This window comes from Haliotis asinina, chromosome 8, assembly GCF_037392515.1.
Source record: "Haliotis asinina isolate JCU_RB_2024 chromosome 8, JCU_Hal_asi_v2, whole genome shotgun sequence".
Taxonomy (NCBI): Eukaryota; Metazoa; Mollusca; class Gastropoda; order Lepetellida; family Haliotidae; genus Haliotis; species Haliotis asinina.
In genome coordinates, this window is record NC_090287.1 from 46,233,078 (window position 1) to 46,253,582 (window position 20,505).

The 20,505-nt window shown below is 41.0% G+C and overlaps 1 protein-coding gene across 1 annotated transcript in view; it reads right to left on the bottom strand.

Annotated features, from left to right (window-relative positions):
- LOC137295441 (unconventional myosin heavy chain 6-like) overlaps window positions 1–20,505 on the bottom strand; it is a 468,840-nt gene that overhangs the window by 152,005 nt on the left and 296,330 nt on the right. Inside the window, exon 29 of the mRNA XM_067826813.1 lies at window positions 7,104–7,240. Coding sequence (XP_067682914.1) covers window positions 7,104–7,240 — 137 coding nt within the window. The remainder of the gene's footprint in view (window positions 1–7,103; window positions 7,241–20,505) is intronic.

Consider the following 20,505-nt stretch of genomic DNA (forward strand, 5'->3'; position numbering starts at 1 on the left):
TGTGGTCCTGTGGATGGCGCCTCATCACTCTCACCTCCTGCAATCCCTGAAGTACTCTTAGTCTCAACCTGAATTATGAATTATGTTATACAATATAGTAACTATGAGTCAAATAGACTAAAACCATTTGTTTCAAACACGATCTCAGAGATCCTTGAAGTCACTAAAAGTGATCAAAACGGCAAGATGTGCCTGCCGATCAAAACAAACAGGGAACACACATAAACTTGTCTCATTCTCGGTTTCACGGCACTGAATTCTTGAAACAGGAAGAAAGCACATTATTCACAGAAATACAGACTTCTACTGACTCTGAACTGAGTGATGATGATCCCGAGACTACATGTGCTGAACACAGTGACTGGCCAGTGTGAAACAGCTGAGAAGAGCATTTTCAACGATTTGGAAATATCAACAGAATCGTGACACCGTACTTTCGATTTCTGATAATGACATTTAGCATTGCTTCGTTAAATGGGTTTATAGGCAGCATTTGGAAGACAAACGCAGAGTTCTTGCAATTCATCAGCGTGTGATAAACACGCTAATACCGAAAGGTAAGTAACAACCCTTACCATGTCGTTTTGATGGGCTCCGAGGTAACATTGCATTTAACAGGCTGTGCATCAGATTTTATTAAATAATTTGTCCCAGTTTCTAGTTAGCTAGTCGGCATCTTCCATTAATTGGTCACAGACAGCATTTACAATTCTTTCACATAAGTTTATGCTCTCAACGAGTATCCAGCGTAACAATCCACGTGACACTGTATTATTTTAGTATTCCATAATTTTACCTACGTCACTTCCGCTGATGTCACATCCGCAGCTATACGTCAGGTCAGTTCATATCTATGCTGGATGCTCTCACAAGGTAGCCCATTTTGCTTTTGCTTGCAAAATTTTCTGCTCCTCGTGTAATTTTGGCAAATCATTTAAAATTCTGAATTAACTTCACATCTAATTTACATTTCCTTTCATGTGGTACGACTTGTTTTTGCATTCTTCATCGATTAATGAATTTTTAAACTTTCTTTCATTGACAACTACTCCAGATGCCTCCCAAACGTAAGGCAGCTGCCAATCACGCCGTGATAGGGAATGCTAAATCAAGGAGGAAGCAGGCAAAGGGGGCTTGCGTTTCTGGTGTTGTCCCCGGGAGCGCAGACCCTCAGGCCATACAGCCTTCAACGTCTGTGTCCACAGACACAGGTCCCCCTGGGAAACGGCAGTGCCGACATGTCACCACAGCTGGAGCCAAACTTCATCACCCCGATGGCTCCGTCATCATCTAACCAAGGTAGGCCTTACTTTGAAAATATTAATATTTCGCCGGAATTGTTGGTGACAAATTGTACTATGCCTGTGGTTAATCTGCAGCTACCCCTGGTAGCACAAGGTCAACATGTGTCCAACCTGGGTACCCTGGTTAGTGCAGGGGCACTGGTTGGCCAACTGGAATTTAGGGCGGAGACCATAAGTTTCCATCTTAAGCAGGCCGTGAGGCAAAAAATTCACGGGGGGGAATTCATAGACATGAGATCCCTGTTGCCCTCTGAGACTCAGGCAGCACAGGAGAGCCCCAATTTCACAATGGAATTGGATACTTCAGGGCAGGTAGTTTTCAAACCCAAGCAGCAGACTACCCGTCAAATGACTATTAGGTCCTGGACATCTGCATTCCTGATTTATATGACCGTGGTGACAGAGCGGCAGAATGACATCAACAAAATGCAGCAAATGTTATCGTACATGGAGACAATCCACGGTGCCGCTGCAAGGTTTGGCGGGGATTGCTGGTCTCAGTACGATGTGCAGTTTCGTCAGACCCCTCTCGCTCATGGGGTGCCATAGACGGACAGCTGTGGATGCAACTAATGCTCCCCAGCCAAAAACAACAAGCCTTCACACACCTGGCTAGGCCTTCCAACTATGCAAAGTAACGCATGTCGTCCGAAGTTTGTCAGAATTTTAACCGTGCTGCTTGCGATAGGGGTCAGATGTGCCATTATGCACACAGGTGCTTGGCATGTAATGTCGGAGGACATGGCGCTTCATCTTGTTTTCATGCCAGAAGGAGCGCAGTCCCCACACAATCCGTCAAGCGGGAACCCACAACGACAAGCAGAGCTCCTTCACATGGCTCAAACTCCAATTAATGTTTCAGTCTTGGAACAATGGCTGGGGCAATATAGGCTGTGCAACCCAGCAGCGTCTCCCTTATTACAGCAAGGTTTCAGGAAGGGTTTTAGTTTGAACTATGCAGGGCCAAGGGTCGCTAGGGAAAAGCCATTAATTGTGGAACAAAAGCTGCTAGAAGAAATTCAGTTGGGTCGAGTTGCAGGCCCATTTCTGAACAGACAGGTGCCTTCCCTTATAGTGTCCCCCCCTGGCTTGGTGCCTAAGAAAACTGATTCAGCAGTTCATGGGGAGGCTGCCTTCCGCCTCATCCATCATCTATCACATCCCCAAGGCGCGTCAGCTAAGGATTACATACCACAGGAAGCATGTACAGTACAGTACACCAGTTTCGATCAGGCAGTGGCCATTATCCATCTGATTTTCAGCTACTAGGCATTATGTTTCAGGATAAATTTTACATTGATAAATGTCTCCCCATCGGCTGTTCCATTTCCTGTGCTTTGTTTGAGTCGTTCAGCACGTTTTTTGAATGGGTTATCAGGACTGCTACTCGCAGTCAGGCACTTGCGCACTATCTGGATGATTTTATCCTTGCAGCGGTGGACTTAAGTAGATGCTCCAACATGCTAAACACGTCTTTGCAACTTGCAGAGCAGTTGGGTGTACCGATCGCTCACCAGAAGACCATTCAGCCCACAACTTGTCTCACATTCCTGGGTCTTACCACTGACACGGTTAAGGGCGAAATCAGGTTACCCCAGGACAAGATAGCCCAACTGGTTCATCAACTTTCGCAGCTGGTAGACGCAACAACCAAGAGAGTCACACTGCATTCGCTGCAATCAATAGTAGGTAAGTTCAACTTTGTATGCAGAGCCATTCCTATGGGTCGTCCATTCTTGCGTCGTCTCACTGACGCACAAAAGGGGTCACGCAAGCTACACCACAGGACGGGGTGTCGGCGGGGATGCGTCAAGACCTAAACCTGTGGCTTCAGTTCCTGGCTAGGCGTAATGGCACAACCTTATTTTTGGAGCAGGGTTGGGTTACCACCTTGATCCTTCAGTTTTATACAGATGCAGCTGGCTCTCAGGGTTGGGGTGCATATTTCCAAGGTCATTGGGCCAATGCCAGGTGGCCTGACTTATGGATACAAAAAGGTTGGGGGAAAGACATGACGTTCTTGGAGCTCTTTCCTATCGTTGCTCATCTGGGGCAGCAGTCTGGCCAACAAAAAGGTGCTCATGTTCTGTGACAAGCAGGCCGTGGTGAGTATTATTAACAGGCATACCGCAAAAGGGGAAAGGATGATGAAACTGCTCAGGAGAATGGTCCTAATATGCTTGCAAAACAACATACACTTCAAAGCATGGTATATTCCTACCCAGGACAACATAATAGCAGATGCTCTTTCGAGATTTCAGTGGCCACTGTTTCGAGCAGCAGCCCCCCAGGCAGATCAACAGACCTCTGGAATCCCAGCGGATGTTTGGCTCATTTAACAGCAGAAGCAAACAGCCTAGTAGCAAAATCAATGGTGGAGAACACCTGGAGGACTTATCAGGCAGCAGTTCAGTCACTAAGGCTATTTCGGGCGGTGTACTCCCTGCCTGACATGTGGCCCATACCCCTTTAGATCATATGCTACATTTTGTCGCTTACTTGTCGCTGTCAGGTAGGTCTCCCAGCACAGCCCGTTCTTACGTTTCAGCTCTAGCCTCCATTCATAGGTTCAGTTCGTGGCAGTGCGTGAGTAATCATTTTCTACTTCAAAAGGCAATTGCAAGGATGGCCAGGAGATCCAGGCAGACAGACGCACATCAGCCAATCACACCGGAGCTTCTAACTCGCATCGTGCAACTCCTCCCCACGGTATGTAAATCATCTTATGAAGCTTCTCTCTTTTCAGTGGTGTATCTGCTAACATTCTTTGTTTTTTTCAGGGTGAGTGAGGTAGTCGCCGGTTCCAGTATTTTTGCTGATTTTCTTTCTGATTTTCTGATTTTTGACATTGTGCTAGGGATCAATCCCACGTGGAGGTGTTTTTACGGGTATCCAAAACAGACCAATGTGGCCGCGGCACACGTATCGTCATTCAGGCGCTGCCTCGGTCCATATTATGTCCTGTCAAAGCAGTGCGTCCGCGTACAGAAGGGTATTTATTTACCCATATTAATTCAGCTCCTTTAACTGTTGAAGCTTTCAGTTTCAGGCAGTGCTCAGGAAGACACTAATGGATGCAAACGAACACATCACAACTAACCTTTACTCTTCTCATTCATTTCGGATAGGGGCGGCAACCACAGCAGCTAAACAAGGAATTCCAGCAGCGCAGTTTCAGGAATTTGGCCGCTGGAGATCTAATGCCTACCGGGTGTATATCCGTATTCCGCAACTAAACACAAGTCTAATTGTAGTAATTATGGGTTGCAGGACCATCGTGGATGATCGGTTCCAGCTATATGACGAGGCTACAGCGACACCTCGGGCCGCAGCGAAGTAGCCTGGGCCTCGCCGGGGGTGTCATCTGGTCAGCCAGGGGGGAACCTCAGGTGGTCAGACCTGCGCAGCAGGGTGGATGGTCTTATAAGGGCGAGGGGCCCATGCATTTATTTTGATTCATCTCGAAGCTAACGACCTGTGTGAGGTCCCCGCCAAAGCCCTGTATGATGACATGTACCAGGACTTGCTGTACATTCGTTTGCGCTGTCCAGCTGCCACGATTGTCAGGTCAGCGATGCTGCCTCGGCTCGAGTGGCGCGGAGCTATTGACATCCATGCTCTCGAGCTGAAAAGAAAAAAGCTCAACAGGTCAGGGGGCAGCTGGGCGACAGGGTGGTAGCTTACACACCTGATCCTGGTCATTATGTGGATGGGGTTCACCTGTCCAAGATGGGTATGGCTGCCCAACACAGGGCTATCTTGGCAGTCCTACACAGTAAGTAGGTACCCTGTTGCGTCCTATCCTCTGCTCCCCTAAGAACTAGCTGTGGGCCACGTGCGGGTCTGTTGGCATGGTGCCGACAGGGACAAAACTCCAAATTGGCTTTAAAAGGGGGATACTTGGCTTCTGCTTTTACAGTGGCAGCCCAAACCTTCCTGTCTGCTGTCTCCGCGGGAGGAAGTACAAAAGTTTCCAATTCCTTATCAGCCTGCTTTTCCTGCCTGCTGTCTCCGCGGAGGAAGTACAAAAGTTGCAATGCCTTACCAGCCTGCTTTTCCTGCCTGCTGTCTCCACGGGAGGAAGTACACACCTGTGCTTTGCCCGTCTGATTGTACATGGCGGAGGGTCGCTAACAGCTAAAATATATATCTGGTCCCGTCGACGCCATCCACACTGCGTCCATTCTCATCCAGACATTCGTGTTGTGTAGTCTTTCATCGGAGTTACATACAGTGCCTAAGGTACGTTTATCAGCCTCATACTACCTAAGATAAAGGTCTGCATATAATGACATTCAGCGTTGCTTCGTTAAATGGGTTTATAGGCAGCATTTGGAAGACAAACGCAGAGTTCTTGCAATTCATCAGCGTGTGATAAACACGCTAATACCGAAAGGTAAGTAACAACCCTTACCATGTCGTTTTAATAGGCTCCAAAGTAACATTGCATTTAACAGGCTGTGCATCAGATTTTATTAAATAATTTGTCCCAGTTTCTAGTTAGCTAGTCGGCGCATTCCATTAATTGGTCACAGACAGCATTTACAATTCTTTCACATAAGTTTATGCACTTAGCTCACAACAAATATCCAGCGTAACAATCCATGTGACAGTGTATTATTTTAGTATTCCATAATTTTACCTACGTCACTTCCGTGATGTCACTTCCGCTGATGTCACATCCACAGCTATATGTCAGGTCCGTTCATATCTATCCTGGATCCCCTCACAAGGTAGCCCATTTTGCTTTTGCTCACAAAATTTCTCACCCACCCTTCCATAATACAGTACTAATTCGGGTGGGGAAGGAGGGGAGCAGGGGTACAGGACGCCAAAGTTGCCATATGTTACTTATTAGGTATGATGGATATTAATTTTTCCGTGTACAGTGTACAGTTTGCAGGACCTGTTTTGTATCACCCGTGAGTCAATTATATATATACATATTTTTCTTAATAAACAGGTGCGGTGGGCATGGTGCCGACGGGACAAAACTCCAAACTGGCTTAAAAAGGGGGGATACTTGGCTTCTGCTTTTACACTGGCAGCCCAAACCTTCCTGCCTGCTGTCTCCGCGGGAGGAAGTACAAAAGTTTCCAATACCTTATCAGCCTGCTTTTCCTGTCTGCTGTCTCCGTGGGAGGAAGTACAAAAGTTTCAATGCCTTACCAGCCTGCTTTTCCTGCCTGCTGTCTCCACGGGAGGAAGTACACACCTATGCTTTGCTCGTCTGATTGTACATGGCGGAGGGTCGCTAACAGCTATAATATATATCTGGTCCCGTCGACGCCATCCACACCCATTGTCATCCAGACATTCGTGTTGTGTAGTCTTTCATCGGAGTTACATACAGTGCCTAAGGTACGCTTATCAGCCTCATACTACCTAAGATAAAGGTCTGCATATAACAATTATCGCTATTTTCATTCAATATTTTAATACCTATTTAAATTATTTCCACATAGCAGAATGAAATTTTAACAATTTTTCAATAAAATTGAATCAAATTGAGGTCTGGTTGAATCTATGCAGCCCTATTTTCCACTCTGTTGAGAAAGTTTCAGTTGTATATATTTCCAACAAAAGTGAAGATTTTGCAACTTTTACGAAATAGTGTTACCAATAAACTTGACTCTTCATATATCACGCAAACTGTAGTTCATGTATATTTTTGCTCACAATAACAATCACTTGAATATTTCTGAATGATAACTGTTTTTCAACTTTTCAGTATGTGAATAATTTTATCTTCTGGCATGACCTTGAAACATGGAAAGTTAGAAGAAAACCATAACATACCTTCTGAGGGTGTTTCTTAGGAAACTGGAACTGCTGTCTTGCAGTGGACGTTGAAGCAAGCGTGATTCTGAAAGAGCCCTCCTACAACGAACTATTTCCTCATAGACTTTCAACTTCTCCTCATCAGTCATCTTTATCTGAATCAAAAAAATTGTAACAAGGCTATGGACAAGATGTACCTATCTGAAAAATAAGCTTTCAAGGTAATCCGACACACAAAATCACGAACAACAAACAAAACTAAAAACTGATAAGTGACATGGTCACACTGCTCACTTAAAATGACTCTGACAGTGATAATAAGATAAGTAATATCATGTAATAAGATAAGTATATAAATGTACATTTGTAGATACAATTTCCAAATTTTTTCACTTATCCTCTCTAACGGCTTGAACTTATTCTACGGCTGAACTATGGGATGCAGATTACCCTGTGTATGGACAGCCCAAACAGACAAACTATGCAGATTAAAGACAACTGTACAGAGCAATGCACAAGAGAGGCCTGTTACGACAAGATAACTCCAGTGATTGTGATTGGTTGTCCTGAACCCCTTAGCTTACTAAGCACAACATCTCCAAGGGAGATGGGTGCTCCTGAGTGATGTGGTGTTCATACTAATGACGAAAGATCACAAGTAATCTTTCTGTGCGAGATTATAAGTAAGGTCCTTTGACCAATATTCAGGCCAGCCCTTAGAAGTCTGAATTCAACGAAATCCACTGGAATTTGAAAATAACACTCTTTACTGACATAATCATTCCTTGGAGTAGAGGTCAATAAGTGTGAACAATGAACCCTTCCACATCTTGATACAAGGCTATGCTTCTAAGTATATCTAGTCACAGCTTGGTAACAGTATCCCAATGCCATAGTTGGATCAGCTATGAGATCTGGATTGGATTGAGCCAACAGAATGATGCCTGGCGCACCATGGGAGGTCGATAGAAGAGCCCTCAGGTCCCAAAAAGTTATGTGTCATAAAGGAGTGGGAGGACGTTCCATCACCACAACCCTAGACTGAGCGGAGGACGAAGGAGGAACTTCTGGCAGATAAGATTCCAGAGATGCGTCCATAAATGTACTGCCTGAGAGGGCAGGGGGTCTTTGATGCGGTCAAAGTAGGCCCATGGATCTTTTATCCTTTCTGTGGATATGGACCTAGCTCTTTTGGGGCATTACAACTCTATCTGAGGTTGCCATGACTGTATGGGGTATTCCTAGGAAGTAGAATTTTGTTGTTACAGTATAGTCTTCTTGATGTTGTGCTGGTGTTGTTATTAGGGATTAAGTCATGCCCAGCTGAAACGGCACCATGGTTGACCATGGTCAACCACGGCTTACCACAGTAAACCATGGTATTACCATGGTTTACCGTGCTAAACCGTGGTCACCAACATTTCTAGACCATGGTAGACCATGGTCTAACATGGTCATCATGGCAGACCATGGTCATTATAGACCATGGTCACCAGTAACCATGGTAGACCATGGTCTTTTCCATTTTACCATGGTAGACCATGGTCATCACAACTCATGATCACCAGAAACCATGGTAGACCATGGTCATCGTCCTTTTGCCATGGCAGACCATGGTCATCCTAGACAAAACCATGGTAAAACATGGTGTTCTGGTTCAAAGCAGTGGTTGACCATGGTCATCTCATGAAAGTCCATGGTAGACCATGGTCATCACAGAAAAATATTACATTTTAAACTGTGATAAATAAAAACTTTAAAAGGGGAAACCTGATGGTTTCATGACTCTGTGTTTCATTTATGAATAACAAATCTTGTAGGTCCTTGTTCTTACATTTGTGTGCATTAAACAACTAAATCTTAACACCTCAGTGAGTGTTACAATGTAGTGTGATTTAATAAAAAAAAATAGAACACGATGTCATAAAAATACTCATAAGCGGAACTATTCACTGATTTTACTTACTAAGAATTGCTGCAGAGATACACAAACAAAACAACTGATGTCTTATACTCTGGAAAAGCAAAATAAAAATAACCCTGTGTTCATCTGAAAATAAAATAGGCATGGTTTATTTCTCCCGATCCCTTTGTTAAAGTTGTCCCTTAAACTGTGTAAATCTCGTCTCTCTCTAATACTAGTTTTTGTGTGTGGGTGCCTTTTTCTTCTTGTTTTAAAATAAACACAACAAACATTGTACGACAGAAAAGCTAAACAATGCTCTGTCTAACACGAGTTGTCTCAGCAATATAGACAGTTCAAAGAAAAACTCACCTTTTGTTAATAGCTACGCAACTAGTTGATACTGTAGAGGTTTTCTAATTGCCCTGAATATTGATATTTAATCCATAAAGTACAGACCCTGACGCAAATATATCCAAGAATACCCATGTAAGTCTAGAAAATATGGATTGTAGATTCCCTTAACTTCAGACTGCAAATGAAGAAAGTCTCAGCGCTCTATTTCATTATATTATTATAGTATTATACTATAGTATTTTCAATACGAACTTTTTTCAGTAAAATATGTTCATTTCAGAGACTAGTTGTTAGTCTATCCATAAAGTAAAACTTTGAAGTACGCTGTCAAATTCGTCTCATTTCATTGAATTTCTCCCGTGATTTTCTCGATCGCAAGTGAGCAGATACTTATAAGTACGTCTTTCGCAGTGTTTATGGTGAAGCAAAAACATAAAACAGTAAAAACAACAAACAATTCACTTGGTACTATAAACAGAAAGAAATGTTGAAAAGTATTTTGATATCGATGTGTTTTTTTACAGCTTTCCAAACCCGTACGTCGATCTACCCGTTGAAAAAAAAAAATCAGTGCTCTCCACTTTTGAACACATTTCACTGTCACATTCTGTTCACCACATGCAAATACGACCATGAAGAAATTAGGTCAATTTGACTAAGGAAATTAAATTTATGGGCGGGGATATGTACATAAACTGTCCTTCCACAGATCGATCAAAACGATCAAGGGACGTGTGCACACAGAACATCAAGTTTTCGCAATTCCCACCGTCGAAAATAATACGACATATATATTTATTCAAATTTCGATGTTTATGCCGAAATACTGTAATTCTAGCCATTATTACATCGTAAGATTAGAAATTATCCACTGTTGTGAAGTAACACGATCGCGCGGTACATGGCTCCGATTTTCGCGCCAAACACGGCCACGCCCTTCGTTCTTCCGTAATCTATTGCGACTTCATGAGCGCTAGCCGTACAGCTTATTTATTACACATGCAGTTACGATTATATTCCTGGTCGTAGTAGATCTATGTGTATATATCTATGAAAACGTGTTGGCTTTAATTTTTTTTCTGAAAAAATACATTTCCACTTCTAACTCGCACCATTCCGGGACAAGCCGAATGGGGACGATCTCTTCGCGGCACGATGCCATTGCTGCTAGTGCTATGTGTCACGTAGACCTGTGTGAGCGCGCAAAGCGAGCGAGAGGCGCCAAACACAACTTTTGCCAACAGACAACGATCTAAGCGAAGAATACCCTAACGTATTAGCGATTCACGGATTTCGAGGATAATCCAATGCTGGATATGTGAAGAAGGAATAGACTAGATTTATGCCGATGGATACGTCTAAGGTTGATTTCCAGTGGAGATGAGCACGAGCGGTAAGTAAACAAAAGCAATACTGAAATCGTTTTGAGTGCCCCGATATTTAACTTGTTTTGAGTACCTTAAGGTTCGCATACGAACATAGGTAAAGGGGTAAGCAACACTCTTTGATTAGAATGACGTAAGACAATGTAACAATAACATATATAGCAATGTATGAAGTGTTTATGTCGTACATTCTCAGTGAATATCTCTCAAATGGAAGGAGTAATGTGTGATGAACGTTAATTTGAGCTTTTATGTAATATGTTCCCATTCATTTATGTTAAGACATGATCAGTATCTAACGGTACTTTAAAAACCGTTATGGCTCAAAAAAATGTGTAGCACAAGGTGTCAAAGTTCACGGTGCCTGTAAGGTCAGCCTGAAAGATTCCGTTTGTTCTCAGATTACACACACAATAAAATACACTCAAATGATCATAAAAGGGAGGTAATTGCTATAGGCATGTTTATGGACATTCCATTTTCTTTCTATCTTATAAATTTGTATTCAGCTTTGTAATAACTGCTGTTTGTAAACCAATACTGAATGTGTCAGTACATTTTGCCATTCATTTAACGTGGAAATAGCTTCAAATACGTTTTTATACGTTTTTGAGATACGTTTTTATCAATATTATGATAGTGCTGATTATTATAAGTATTATGAAATTTTATGCATCATTTCAGAATATTGTATTTGGTTATGAATGTAGACAAGTGATTTGGAAGCCAGTTTTGTGTTTTAACTTCTATTGCATGTTTTGCTACAGGTATACACTCTTCACATTGAAAGAAAGTGATTCAAAGTCATTAATGTATAGAAATGTTTTTAAATAACATGATTTAGTATAATACTCAGGTGAAAAAATATCCGAAGTATGGGAAAATACTTAACACTTTTTCAGCAGTTATAAATATACAATTAAACAACACAAGAACCTTTGAAATGGGGAAACACTGTTATTAAATGTTGTTTGTGTGTTTTTCAGATTTCCACTGGACAGTTCTGAAGAAATGGAACTAATGTTGAAACACTGAAGATTAAGTTATGTTCCAGAGCCATTTGCTCTTCAAACTGAAGACTTGGATTCGATTCCTCTCCTGGGTACAGTGGGTATAGCCCCTTTCTGGTGTCTGTCGCCGTGCTCTTGCTGGGGCATTGCTAAAAGTGGAGCAAAACTAAACTCAGTCACTCACTCACTCACGCACTATCCCTGAAGCAATGTGGGTATCTTCTGTGATGTCCCCACAGCTCTTCCTGAAGGTTCTTCCAACGTGTGTATAATCCTGTCTCCTCTGAGAGAAATTGTGATGCCCCCTGTACAACTGCCAGGTAGATGATTTGGGGCACTCGTGTAAATTCTGTGTTGGTCGTGACTCTCATTGTGTCTACTTTTAAATCATATAGTCTAATGGGATTTCTGAAATTGTATATTACTGCATGAAATGTTGTCCCGAAAGAGTTCATTTTCCTGGATACAGACTGGAGGACATCCCATTTCTGTTTTAAAATAATAAATAATAATGTCTTCTGAAAAAAGATGAACATGTCCACATACCATTTGTCCTCAGCAGTGTAACTGGATTTATAATTCTAGCTGCACAGGATATCCCACAATCCCTGTGAGCTTTCCAACAGCTATCGTCAAATTGTCTTTCATTTAAATCTGAGGCAATGTTCGTAATAAACTTTGTCTTCGTAATGTAAACAGTTTTTTTTCAGTGCATGGGTCTTTTTTATGTTAATTCTTTAATATTTGATATTCTAATTGATTTCTATGCCATGGTGTTTGTGCTATATCAATTTTCTATGTAGGTTGTGTGATATGGTTGGTTTTCAACATGGTCTCAATAGCCAAAGGTTATTCTGATGGTAAACTGTTGTGCAATCTAATGAACATGCTGTACTTACTATGGTCTCATTTTTTTCAGTAGTAATCCATGGTACACCATGGTCTCCTTTTACCATGGCAAACCATGGTACACCATGGTCTCTTTCTGCAATGGTATACCATGGTTTTACTTAACCATGGTAAACTGTGGTGCCATTTACTACCACCATGGTGTTTTGTTACCATGATAGACCATGGTGAACCATGGTCTATTTTTGCCATGGATGACCATGGTCCACCATGGACATATTTTATTCTGGTTTACCATGGTAGACCATGGTATGCCATGGTTTTTCTTTTACCATGGTTTACCATGGTACATCATAGGCACTTTTTACCGTGGTAGACCATGGTTTTATTTTACCATGGTAAACTGTGGTGCCATTTACCGCCACCATGGTCTTGCTACCATGGTAGACCATGGCTTACCATGGTCTAATTCTGCCATGGTTGACCATGGTAGACCATGGTCTTATTTTACCATGGTAAACTGTGGTGCCATTTACCGGATGTGGTAAGCCATGCTAGACCATGGAAACCATGGTCTGTGAACCATGGTCTACCATGGTATACCATGGTCTACCATGGTTTTTTCATGCTTATTTCAGCTGGGTTGGGCGCTGCGAAATTCTGAACTATGTTGTAGAATATGATTTATATTTCAGTTTAGCTCACTGAGATTATGATACTGATTAATGTGTTCACTCAATAAGTGTCATACAGAACATAAATGTCTTACATATTGTATACATACCAATAGCTACTATCATTTTCACAGTGGCTCAATCACAATTAGATAGATAGATAGATAGATAGATAGATAGATAGATAGATAGATAGATAGATAGATAGGATATTTATATAGTGCACATATCCATGAACTAGTGCTTGCTCAAGGCGCTGGTATTTTTCCCTCAATCACTGGATGTCAATCTCAACAGTACATCGTATTTCAATCCCAACTCCCTGGGAAGTATACAACTCTTGCTGCCACTAGGCGCTGATATGTATATCAGACATTTGATGGACAGTCTATGTTGCTCTTGTGGATATCAGAGTGAAAACGCTGTACATACAATACACAAATACCGAGTGCTGATCCATGTTAGAAAATATTATCTTGTACTGAGCACAAAATGTTTCTTAGTGGATGGATCTGATTTCCCCATGATCTTCTTAAATACGAGCATATAAACATCCCAGCTGTGGTGCAACAAGAAAGAAAATGACCGCTCATAGGTAGTCAAGTACACAATTAGAACATGGTGCATGCTTCAATGGTACTGGGGAAGCCGTCTTATAAGGAAAACAGACAGGGATATTTGTGCACAGTAAACTAAGTAACATAGTTTAGGCTGCATAAAAATAATTAAATGTTCCTCGGGCACATTTTTTTTCAAAAGTAATGAGGGCAGAAAGACTTTGTTTTTAAATTTTTGATAGGAAAAAAGTGATGATTTTTATATTTTTCTCTATCAGAAATACAGCTAGGGAAGTTTAGCATGTGTAAATGAGTTGTAGATTCAGTCACTCCCGTTCACACAGACACTTATTCTTACAGTGAACAAATGGATGATCGGGATGCAGCAAAGTCAAAATTCTTTTTTTTAAAAATGGCAATAAAATTTGTTACATGCACAAATAAAGTGATGTGCCGATGCCCAAGAAACATTGCACTATTTTATTTAGCCTTACACGGTAAACTGATCAACATGAATTCAGACTGTATAAAGAGTATCATTTCACATAATGTGGCAAAGCATATACATTGCATAACTACAACGTGTGATGTCCTTGCATCACATTCTCCAATATCAAATGGGAGTGTTAAGGGAGGGGAAGATGGAATGGGATCAGTACAAGATGTATAAGTAACAGTATTTTGTACCATTCTGATCCCAATATATCCCAAACCTAAACATGCCAGCTAAATCACATTCACTTTCAGCTGTTAATGAACAAACAGGCATGGTTGATTCCTATTACAAAAGAGACATAACGCAAAATTGCCAAATGATGCGTTTTGAGCTTGCATACCTGTATGTCTGTGCATGTCTGTCTTTATTTACTGATTGAACCATGTATCATCTGTAACTACTAAACACTGATGGCAAAGAAATCAGCATATGTGAGCATCTACCTTATTGAAAATAAGAAAATATGTATATGATAATAAGTATATGATACTCATATGTGTTATGAATTTCATGCAAGTGATTTTCATGATGCCAGAGTAAAATTCAAATTTACAATTAAACCTGTTGGTTTGTAGCTATGCATTTCAGTGATAAAAACAGATTGCTAACATGTTTATTCAACAAGACAAAGCACTGCTTAACAATAAGTAATTAGAAGACTATAATCATATTGACATACATATAACACTGAATAGAAAGGTGACATCTGGTTCACACGACAACTTTCATCAGAATTACTGCACAGCGAAAATATATGGTCAAAGTCACTCTGAAACTGGAGATGAGCTTCACAGAGCTAAGGAGTGAATGGACAGATGATTCATATTCTGAGGGAACCTGACTGACCATGAGGTTATCCCATCATTTGCGGATGTGTTATATAGCAGTGTCATAAAATTTGTTGTATAACAATGTAACATAGAAGATTTGTGGGGTGCTATTTTTAAACTTGTACTACATTCAGACATTCTACATTCTCGAAGCTTTTTATGGAATATATTTGGTATATAAGGTGAGCTAACTTTGGCCTCTCATCTCTCATGACATCTCAATATACAAGAAGTAAAACACTGAGTTTGATGATCACAATATGTCATAATTCTGCATAAGCCTTTTTGGAAGTTTGATTAGAGTCCGTTTCATTAAATTTTAGACCAATGGATTCTTCACTTACATGAAATCTAAAAAGTGCAACAAAACCAAACTTTTCCACACCCATGAAATCAACAGACCAACTCTAATGATTTTTATCATAATTTTAGCACCTGAATACAAGAGTCATCAGAAGATGACATATTAACCGGCCCCTACATATATGAAAGGACAAATCATCTGACAGTCACTTGATGTTTTTTCAGACTAAGTCTGAATCATTTCCATGGAAGTCATGAAAAATATAAATGCCATATATCTGTAAACAGCAAAAGGCACCATTTCAAGATCTGTCTCATATATCTGCCAAGATCTATTGAAAGATATGAAATTGTTTTTGAAATGTGCTCTGAAAGCGAAGCCCATCCATCCCTTTTGAAACTAAGACCAAATCGTTTCCATGGAAAATGGGAAAATGATAAATCACCAAAATATGTTAGCAGCAAAAGGCACCACTTTAGGGTCTGCCCCACATATCTGACAAGTTCTGCAGAAAGACAATTTGCTCTGGAAAACGAGGCTCATCCATGTGTTTGAGACTCTGAAACGTTTCCATGGAAACCGAGAAAACAGAAAATCACAAAAACCTGTAAATAGCAAAAGGCACCACTTTAGGCTCTGACTGATATATCTACCAAGTTCTGCAGAAAAATTTTGATTGTTTTTTTGAGTTATGCTCTGGAAACGAACCCACTCCACTATTTGACTAAAACCAAAAATGTTCCATGGAAAAAAAACAAAAAAATATAGGTATGAGCAGTGATGAGGGCTTCTTGGCTGTTATGCAATACAGCTATTTGCATCGGTGACGTAGTTCCAATAGTGAGTGAGTGAGTGAGCGAGTTTAGTTTTATGTCACACTCAGCAATATTCCAGCTATATGGCGGCGGTCTGTAAATAATCGAGTCTGGACCAGACAATCCATTGATCAACAACATGAGCATCGATCTGTGAAATGGGGAACCGATGATGTGTCAAACAAGTCAGCAGGTCTGACCACCCAATCCCGTTAGTAGCCTCTTATGACAAGCATTGTTGCCTTCTATGGCAAGCATGGGTTGCTGAAGGCCTATTCTAGCCCGGGACCTTCAGGGGACAGTTCCATTAGTAGTCATGGCTACAGATGATATAAATACATACTACAGCCAGTAATGGAAAGTGTATCATTCTTTTAACTTTGAATTCTTATTAGATTTGAAACAGATGCTACCTGTATTAGAACATCAAAGGAACAAAAATAACAGTTGTCCATTCAGTAATCAAAGAAAGCATACAGAACAAGCTGTTCAAGAGGTCTAAAACATAAAACTTGTTATATGACTAAGAACAAAAAATTGTCCACCAGCCAAAAGCAACTTCAGAACAAGTATTTCAAGAATTGTATCTGCTAAGTTTGGCTTGCTATTGGGCCTACAGCCTTGAGATTTTAATGGGGAATATCTACACCTCGGTGGGCATCTGCCTGAATTATTTTAAGCGATTCTGTCCACTGGTGCCCTTTGTAGGGCTGGAACAAAATCCGGCGGAAAAATAGATAATAATAATAATGTACGCCAATTCGTGGTGGGCTAAGATAGGGGAATTTTATTCCCTGAATTGAACGTACATCATCCAGTTAGGGCTGACCCCCCGAAGCTGGTTTTTCACTGGGTTACTAACAGCCAAGAAGAATTTAATCTTTCATATCCGCAGCCCAGTCAGCCTTCCTCTGGTAGTCAAACCAACCTTACTGGAGATGGGACTTGCCCCTGGGGAAGGCACAAAACCCAACCAAGATCATCGAAAATCCACACTACCTAGAGTGTGCGAAGGCAACTGGATGACCTGATAATCCACGCATCAATGGCAAGTCGCTTAAGCTGCATTGGGACAATGCCATGCCCATGTATGCTTACCTGACAGAGTAAAATCTTCGAGGTCAACTCCGGTGGCTAAAACATCTCATGTCCCGTGAGCCAGTTCAACAAACAACTGGTGCCCATCAGGAACCTTTCCAAGAGCAAAATGCTCAAGTGGCAGCTGACCACAAACTTCTGATGGATGTCCGTCTCAACCTCTTTCCTCTTGCTGACGGAAACTCTTCTGAGAAAGAGTCAATTGGCCCCGAAATTTTGGACCCCCACTCTTCCTCTTCTTCGGTTGCAGACCTTTCTGAAAATCCTGTTTATATTTTGTTTAGTTCTATTTTATGAGGAAATTTGTGATTTACCTTTAGAGAAATGGAGGCAAATTAAGCATCTAAACATGTCTTTTCCCCCAAATGAAATTGATTTACGTAATGAAATTATCTCTCTGAACCTTTCTCCGGACTGTTTGTTACATGAAGTAAATTGCTGTGTCTATGCTGCCGCTCAAACGAGTGAGTGAGTGAGTGAGTTTGGTTTTACGCCGCTTTTAGCAATATTCCAGCAATATCACGGTGGGGGACACCAGAAAACGGGGCTCACACATTGTACAAACCTTCGAGGAACTTCACAGTTTCCAAAGACAAAACATCTAATGGTACCAACAAAAGACAAAAGAAAAACAGGTTTCTTGTAACACTCACTGAAACTAGAAGAAATATTTCCTGGATAAGACCTGTGCCTTAAGTTTAGATCATCAGGGAGTCCCATGTCTAAACGACAAAAGGCAATTTGGAGAAGACTGAAATTACAGTATAAGGCAAGAAAAGAAAAGGTACTTTTCCAAATTCCAAATTCCCTTAAAGCAAAATTAAAAGTTTGGACAGAAAGAAAGAACAAATGGGAATCGGAAAACAAACAAACAAAATAAACTTTTTAGAAGTAATGGAAACAATTCTATAGGCAACTTAAAACAAGTGGTGGTGATGAGTATGATAAACGGCCTCCCATGGATGCCAGTGAAAGGTTCTGGAAACAGTTGTGGTCTGTACCCGGCAACTGTAACCTGGAGGCACCATGGGTTAGTGATTATGACCATGCAATGCATGAGAAAGTAACTAGGTCATTTGTCTGTTACATCTCACCACATTGCCTGAAAAGTGTCATTAAAAAGTCCAAATCTAATACAGCTCCAGGGCCTGATGGCATTTGAAACCGGTATTGGAAACTGTTTCCTTGTGTCCAAACACCACTACTTCACTGTTTTAAATCTCTTGTGGACACAGGTGATGCTCCTCCATGGTTCTGCAAAGGTCGCACAATACTAATTCCCAAAAAGGGAGACTTGACTGATCCCAAAACATCCGCCCTATCACGTATTTGAATATTCAATACAAATTATTCACAGGTGTTTGACAAAACTCGTGTCATCTTACTGCTCTTGCAATGAGATAATTTACAGAGAGCAGAAGGGGCGAGAAAAGGATGTTGGGGGTGCAAGGATCAACTTCTTGTACTGAAAATGGTTTTGCAGGAGGCTAAAACGTATCACTGGAACCTCTCCATGTGCTGGATCTGGATTGACTACAAAAAGGAATAAGACTCTGTCCCTCACAAATGGATTCTGAAGTCTCTTCAGTGTATTGACCTCCCTGAGCGACTACTTGATTTACTCAGCTGGTCGACTCAACCTGAGATGTTCTTGCAAGGGCAGGTGCTGACTTCGGAATCTATTCCAATCAGAAGGGGAATTTTCCAGGGTGGGTGGGTAGGGACTCCTTTAGTCCTTTGCTTTTTTGTTTGTCTCTGAATACTTTGAGTTTTCTGCTCAACTGGGAGGAGGGATACCATCCCGGACCTCCTCAGCACAAATCCCCAACACCTCTTAATCATCTCCTTTACATGGATGACATTGAGCTCCTTGCCAAAGGAGAGACCAATTTGAAAGAACAGGTTCTCCTTGTTGAGTCCTCTAATGATATTGGCATGACTATTGGACTCGACAAATGTAATACTCTTCATTTGAAACGTGGCAAGGTAACTAATGATGGATCGGTCAGGTTACAATGGGGAGGAGTTATTGAGCATCTTCTGCAAGATCAGGCATACACCTATCTTGGAATGAAAGTTCGAGACAAGCTCAAGAATGCCAAGATTCAAGAAAAACTTGAAGCTGAGTATAAATCTCGTTTGAAGAAAATCTGGAGTTCAGAGCTAAATGCTCGAAACAAAGTTTGGTATTGAGATAGTCAAAGCATAAGGTCTGTCATTTTCAGGTAAAATTTCATTTTTGAACCTAAGTCTGAGTAGTTTATTTTCGAAATAAATTTTTACATAACTTGTGTCATTCCTTGGTACTGCTCTATCCCAATCAAACGTTAGCAAGTCAGATAAAGTATGATTTTCAATTGCTTTTTCACAAGCGGTAACAAAATCGTGTCTTGTCATGGTATACTAATTCAAAACATAAAAGTCTAAATGTGAATTTTTAGGTTACGAACAATACACAGCTGAACTGTGTGCGCTGAGACCTACTGTGCTGTGCATGCAACATGTTTACAGTGAATGAATTGAAAAAACAAGCACATGAACGTGGCCTTAAAGGTTATTCTCGCATGAGGAAACACGAGTTATAAGGTTTGTTAGGTTTAAGGTATCAAAGAACACCTACTGTGAAAGAGCTCATAAAAAAAGTTTGTGAAAGAGGAATACGAGGTTATTCTCGTATGAGAAAATCTGAGCTCACGTCTACTGAGCATGCTGTAGGAAAATATTTGAGAGGTTGGAAGATGGAAGTTCAAAGAAACATAGATATTGAAGATATAAAACATTTGATAAAGTAAACCGAGAAAGATTTAAGAGGTATTAAATATCAGTTCATATTAAAGATGGCATTAGAAAAACAACAGGCAAATGAAACAGTTGAATACACCAATGTTTACTTCGGGGGTAATCAAGAAGTTACAACACAACCTGACACTATCAGCTCTTCCATAGACAGATCATTTGAAACAAATTGGAGAAACACTAGAATGTTACACTAACAGGGGGTCAGGTTGGGTTGTTGATAAGATTAACATGGTTTATCTGGATATAGCAAACTATGTACCATTGAGAGGTGGAAAGTACTTACCACTGCCTGAGTATTTTAAGAAAAAAACATGCTATGGTTAACGTTAAAAACCCTGGTGAT